The sequence below is a fragment of the Juglans microcarpa x Juglans regia genome, chromosome 4D (assembly GCF_004785595.1).
Source record: "Juglans microcarpa x Juglans regia isolate MS1-56 chromosome 4D, Jm3101_v1.0, whole genome shotgun sequence".
Taxonomy (NCBI): Eukaryota; Viridiplantae; Streptophyta; class Magnoliopsida; order Fagales; family Juglandaceae; genus Juglans; species Juglans microcarpa x Juglans regia.
The window spans coordinates 4,752,772-4,760,140 of record NC_054600.1 but is presented as its reverse complement, the minus strand read 5'-3'; the positions used below and the strand labels follow the sequence as shown (position 1 = coordinate 4,760,140).

Below are 7,369 nucleotides of genomic sequence, written 5' to 3'. Positions count from 1 at the left end.
TGCTTACGAACCCCTGCAAGGAATTAGCAATATGAATACTTGCACCTGAGTCTATCCACCAAGAATTTAAAGGCACATCTACTAAAGAAGACTCAAAACAAACTAAGGCCAAGGAGGTACCTGCCGAGTTCTTCTTCTTCTTCTCCAACCAAGTTTTAAATTTAAAACAATCCTTTTGCCAATGACCCTTCCTCTTACAAAACTTACATTGATCATTTTTCTTCACAGTTTCTTTAGGACCACCAGAAGTCTGACCTTCAAACCTTTTACTGTGCTGATTTTGATGTGACTTATTTCCCTTGTGGAACTTGGACTTATGATTATGAAAGGACCCATTGTTTTGTTGTGGCTAAAAAGCTAATTGCACAGTTTCAACAGTCTCACGACGCATTCTACACTCCTCTTGGGCACATACTACTATCAAATCATTTAAATCCCATTTATCTCGCTGAGCATTGTAAGCTACCTTTAGCTGATTAAATTGGCTAGGAAGACTATTAAGAACATGATAAACAAGAAAAGGCTCAGCAATGGAAATTTTGAGGGCTTCTAGCTTAGAGGATATATGTATCATTTTCATAATGTACTCCCTAACTCCACTAGAACCATCATATTTCATACTCATCAGTCTATCCATCAGGTCTCCAGTTTCAGCTTTATCGGATTCAACAAACCTTTGTCCTATGGCACCCAAAAATTTCTTAGCACTATCATTGTCAGGAATAGCTCCCATAATGGAATCTGATATAGAACGTTTGATGATCTTTAAACAAAGTCTGTTTGCTCTATCCCACTTTTGATATTCAGCCACATATTCAGCAGTGCTCTTATCAGTAGGTTTTGAAAGTTCGTCTTCCAGGGCAAAATCCAATCCCAAAAGACCAAGAGCAATTTCTACGTCTCGTTTCCATCTCACATAATTATTCACAGTCAAAGTTTCAATAGCAGATAATTGACTTGAAATAGAGGAGGCACTCAAAACTGTGGAAACATGAAATAGTACATTTCATTTAATTATCATCCAAATAGATAGCATGCAGTCAATAGATGATATCAAATCTTTCTAATTAATATGAGCTATTAATTAGACAATCCATAATTAAGCTCGGAACCATATGAGCTTCATTACGGTAAGAGCCTTGGTGTATCATTGTAAAGTCACCTTTGGGCTGACTAAACAACATGCTATAAGGTACTCTTAAAACATATCACAAAACTAATTAATAAAATCACATCAGTTTCAAAATACCATCACCTTTAGGCAGAAGGAAATTTCTAGACTAATGTAATCTCATTAACTAATTTACACCATTTTCTAAAATGTCACACACAATAACACCTTTGGGCAAGATATTATGTGCAATAAATTAGGAAAAACAAAGATATCCTTTTTTTTTTTTTTTTTTTTTAAATATCAATGAGTGTGCCACTTTGGCGGCTACCACCCACGAATATTTCAAATTTTTTTTTTTAAAGGAAAAATAAGGATAATCTGAATGCCCATGAATTACAATCACAAAATGATAATAATAATCATCAACTTGATACAATCAAAGTTAGAATTCAAATGTGATTGTGATACTAAAACAGTGTGAATAGATCAAACATATAAGACAATAGATATGTCTAAAATTAAATATGAATTTTGAAAGCATATATATACAAAATACTTATAACAAGTCACAAAATTAACATGCATCTAAAACATGTTGAGAGAGAGAGTACACATATGCACAGATCATATAAGATACTGACTATTCACCACAAAAAATATTATAATATTCAGTACACTGTAGCCCACAGAAAAATGTGTAAATAATATTCAAAAATATAAAACAGTGTCTTATGATGTTACAAAAAATTTTCAAAAAATATATATAGATTTACTAGGGCGAGTACATAAATACTGGAAAAAGAAAACCAGAAAAAACATTGTTCACTGTGCTACACGCGCCGCACGCGCCGCCTGCTGCGCGTGGGTAACGTTCTGGCTGGAGGTGAATTCATCTTCAACCTCCAGCCGGGTCTGCAAGCGGGTCACTGGTCTGAAAACCGGGTCTACAGGTTTTTAAACGGATTTTTCTCAATTTCTTTCAATTCTTGGATCAAAAACTAAAATTAATTTAGGGGAAACAATATATAGTGCCCGAAAAACACATATATGATGTTTTAAAACAATGGGTATCTATATTTAAGGAAGATTAATCAAATTTTGAAATGGGTATTAACCCTAGTTTTGTAAAAACTCAAAACCAAAACTAAGCATCGATTAAACACATCTAAAACAAGTAAATAGCATTCCAAAAAACCGATCTTGATATGAGTTTGATCAATCGATTATGAAATACGATTTTCTTGCCCAAAATTGGTTTTGAAAATTAAAACAAAAATATAAATGGTGAAACCATAACAGTAAAGTTGCGGAAGCAATGAAGAGAAAATAAAAACCCAACCAGATTGAAGATTTACGGCAAATAAATCCTACACATTTCATTTTGAGCGATCGATTTGCATAAAGAAAATAAAACCGAAAACAGAACAACAAAAAAAAAAAACTGCATCATCGCATTCTTAACGAGAGATTCTAATTCTAGCATGGAGGCTCTGATAGGAAATGTAAAAATACACGAAAATACATGCTAGAAATCAAAATCTAAGATAGCAATGCTGAAAACGAAAATGGTGAAAATATACCTGCGGAAGCCATGTTTGCAGAATGCATATAGGTAGATCTCCTCCTCCTTGCTCCTCACAAATTATCAGCTATCAATGGGGCAAGCCAATGGACATCTGGAGAGGAGGAGGGACCTAACCTCTTATAAAAGAAAACTAATGGAGTCCACCCATTAAAGACTCAAATTAATATGGGTCTATAAAAATTCCATAATCAAGACCCTTGATTTTCCAGGCCTACATACGTAATTATACCACAATATAAATAGGATATAATCCTATATTACTAAGGTGCAACAAACCCCAAATGATCACTCAACTTAGTGGGTTAAAACAAAATATCATTGTGAGCTATATATATGTCTAACCCGTTTTATAAAATGTGCAATCAAATGAAGCCCATATTTAAAATATTCTAACAGGAAATCCTTGCAGCTGGTCCAAACTTCTAAGCCCCGAGCAGCAGCAGCAGCAACCAGCAGAAGAGAAGCAATAAACTATGAACTATCTTGGGAGGTTTTGGTCGATGGAAAAATAAGAATTGTTGGGATGTGCACTACTTGGTTCAGTTAACTATATGTAAAATGGTGGGTTTCTGTATGATCCTTCAGAATGATATGGTATTTAGATGAAGTTTGATCCTTTATGTCCAAGTATTCTTTGACGTGGAGTGCTTTGTTGTCTGTAGTGCTTCATCCAAATTGCCATGTTTGCTAAGTAAGCCTTCGATTCTTTGCGTATAATTGGGTGCTTGAATATGAGAAAGGAGATACAATAGAGTAGCTTGTGAAATCATGACCCATGTCATCAACTTATTTATGAGGGCTTAAAAGTAAAACTTCAACATCTTCAGGGTGATCCATCTTAAAAAGTTACATTAAAATGAAAAATGTGCCAGACATTCCCGTGGTCTGAATTTATTTTTTATTTTTTTTAAAACCCCAATTTTAAAGAAGGGAGAAAGAAAAGAGCTTTGGAGACATGAGATTTTTACTTTTATTCTTATTTTTCCCAATGGGCCAAATGCTAATTCTCAATGAAGCAATCTTCGAGTTAAGAGTCAAGACTTACATATTATGTTTAAAACTGATTATCTTAATGATTTTTTGGTCATTTTCCGTTGGATTGTGCACCAACCCATCTTTGCTAAAGAGTGTTTTTTTTTTTGGTACAAATTCTTTCGAGTAACAGACTTGGGTGGGTCCCTCTCTCTCTCTCTCTACAGACAACAAATACTTGGGTGGTACAAATACCTGGGAGGTACAAATACCTGAGTATCATGTTTTGAATGGATGAAGAGAAGTATCGAGGTTTTGTATCTCTCTCTCTCTCTATATATATATAATCATTTGGAGATTTATATATAAATATATAATATAATATGGATTCATAATATTTAAGGTTATGATTTATATTATCCACCAACAACATTAAATATTATAGAGTTGACATATTGTTTATATCAACGTTCGAACCACAGAAAATGTTTAGAGTAGAAGTATAGGTGTCGGGGTTGAAATTAGTACAAATACGACGCTCATCCAAGGGCTAATTGGAAGAATAAAACCCACTGTGCAAAGATTGAATAAGGACAGAGAAAGAGAGAATTTGAGAATCTGATTACAAGGTCTTTATTAAACATAAAGCTCCGTTAGGATTCGGAAAGTGTTTTATCTCATCTCATCTTATTATTATAATTTTTTTAAATTTTCATATAAAATATAATAAACAGTTCAACTTTTTTAAATATCAAAATAATAATAATATTAAAAAATAATATTTAAATAATATTTTTTTTAACTTTCATATAAAATCATCTCATTTCATATCTGAATCTAAACCAGCCCCAAGTAGGAATAGAAAATAATGGAGGGGAAGGGAGTTGGGAAAGGGGCTAACCATGTAAATCCTTCTCTCTCTCTCTCTCTCTCTCTTCAAGTCATTATCACTAAGCATATGCATGAATACTTCGAGCATTCTCCCCTCAATTCTGTTAGGGGTAGTCGAATTTGCGCACTCCATGCGCACCCCCTGCTGATCTGGTAGGATAATTTAGTAAATTTGAACAAAAAAAATAAAAAGAAGTTGAATTAAGGAGATCCTCTCCAAACAGTACAGTTTCATCGTTTGAGATGGATTTATGTGTTAGGAATGGTGGACAAACGAAGAGAAATTTGGAGGTTGAGACTTAAGAGCTAGCGATGATGATGAAAATGAGTCGACTCAGAAGAAACTCAGACTCACCAAAGAGAAATCTGCTTTTCTTGAGGAGAGTTTCAAAGAGCACAGTACGCTCAACCCAGTAAGTCCGAGCATCAACAGTCAATTCTTTTTATCATGCATTTTTTTTTATTAAAACTCAGATTGGAGCAAGATCTTGCCCATAATTATGTGTTTTAACTCAAATATACAAAACGACCATCTTTTCCTACTTCAAGGAAAGTTCTTTTTTTTTTTTTTTTTTTTTTTTTTTTTTTTTTTTTTTATATAATGAAAATGTTTTCGGCATAATTGAAGCACTTGGCATTTTGTTTTTTAGAGAGAGCAATGAAGCTTCAAACAAGCATGAAAGTCAACAATTTTGACGAGGAAGAAGAATGAGAGTAATTGTTTTGATGGTGTTTCAAAGTTTTTGAAAACATTGAGAGGCTTGAAGATTAAGGGATTGCGAGGAGGTAGGGGAGAAGAGCTCTACTTCTAATTGTTGGAAATTACTAGATATGGGTTTTTAACATCTTTCTCCGTTTACTTTTCAGCCATAAAATTCAAAGATAGGAAGCGAACGAACCTGGAGCGGACGTCTCTGATAATTGTGGGTCTCGTCGATGAGAGACAGAGCGATTTTTAACTTGCATAAGCTACTGGGGGAATGGGGAATGGGACAAAGGAGAAGAGCTTCTGGGGGAATGGGAAAGAAGGAGAAGGGTTGGGGAAGAAGGAATCCGCCAAAAGCAATCCGCAACGTTTCAATTTTTAATCTCCCATCTAAAGCGTAATCCGCACCGTTTCATTAAATCCAGTCCATGTCATCCGGGGTGCGCAAGGGGTGCACGAATTTGACTACCAATAGAGTTTTCCTTCTCCCCTACCAAGCACAACTACAAAGAGAGAAAAGGACACGCAAGTACTATAGAGGTCTCTGCATAAAAAAATGCATAAAAAATAGGAAATCATTATCTACAAAAATAAACCTCATTGAAGACATCCATCACATGATGGAAAAACTCACATGGAAGATTGAAAAATCTCTCAAAACTTGTGTTGGGTAGTGGAGGCGTGCAAGACATCCTATCCCTCTACTGCAAGTTATGTTAAGGGTGGCAATATGTGACACTATCTATGAATCCAATATGAATATGATACGAAATTAGCGATTTTGAATTTGATATTAATGGGTTCGGATCAAAAAAAGTTGACCTATTAAGATGTGATTAATAAACTGGTCAACCCGCAGTACCCCATTTAATTTTATTTCAAAACCAAAATTTAATTGTTGTTGGTTGTAATATTGGTATTTCTCAATATGCTTATATTTTATTGTTGAAATTATAATTTTAGAACTATGCTCACATTTATTATTGTTGAGTGTTTAACTCATTTATATGAAAATGATTGAAATGAGTTGCATCATGTTTATCTATTTTTAATTAATTATTAAACAGATGACAAGGTACGACTCATTATTTAAATGAGTTGTGTTAGGATCTAAGGATCTAACCTATTTATCTTAATTGGTCATATTTAGATTGATTTATATAGTTAAATGTCTATGATTTGATATGACATGAATAAAACCTACAAACACGAGGAATCTTATTTCAACATTTATTGTTGGTATATTCTATATACCAATTAATGTTGATAATAATGAATGGTTTTCTAATGACTAGAGCTTGGATTAGTTTCTATAAAAATTAGCAAATGGGGTTGGCAAGAATACTTTTTCATTTTCATAATTTTATTTATTTATTTTTTGTAACAATAGACACATAACAAGGAGGAATTAGAATACTAGAGAATGAAATGGTGATATTAAAAAGACTCTTTTGTAAGAATTAATTATAAGAAAAACAATTATCAGTTGCTATAAATCTGTATTATTACCTTCAAACTATATTTGTTACGCGAATTCTTTTCTTTTTTTGATTTTCTAAAAAATTGTTTTTTTTTGTATTGTTTTGTATTTTTTCTTTGTGAAAAAATAAGTACAATGGAAAAAATTGTTTGGAATCTTTGGATGAATATTTCTTCTTATTTGTTATGTGATGAGTTTTGGGATGTCCATTTGGTTTTTATGACTTTGACAATTTATTCCTCTTCTAGAGATAAAAAAGAAAATGGGGCATTTTTATTACATGACATTTAAGTGTTATGCTTAAAAATTCACTTCAAACATAATTCACAATTTATCTTCTAGATAAAATTAGTCGAGACAAAAAATTTTATATTAAGGTCTTGTTTGGATTCAGAGTTGATTTTAACTTATCTAATCTCATATTATTTAATTATTGTAATTTTTTTAAAATTTCACACAAAATATAATAAAAAATTTAATTTTCTCAAATTTCAAAATAATAATAATATTTTAACGATATTTTATTTAATTTTAAACTGTTATCTTAACTCATCTCATCTTAATTCACTATTCAAACGGCATATAAGTTAATTGTCAAAGTTTAAAGAACAATATATCATG

The 7,369-nt window shown here is 32.5% G+C and overlaps 1 protein-coding gene across 1 annotated transcript; it reads right to left on the bottom strand.

The window, feature by feature from the left end:
• Window positions 1-349: 349 nt before the first annotated feature.
• LOC121259626 lies at window positions 350-2,707 on the bottom strand. The gene is made up of 2 exons (XM_041161263.1): window positions 2,695-2,707; window positions 350-981 (listed from the first exon to the last, which is right to left on the bottom strand). Exons 1-2 carry the CDS (start codon window positions 2,705-2,707, stop codon window positions 350-352), a joined length of 645 nt encoding a protein of 214 aa, XP_041017197.1.
• Between the last annotated feature and the right edge of the window lie 4,662 nt (window positions 2,708-7,369).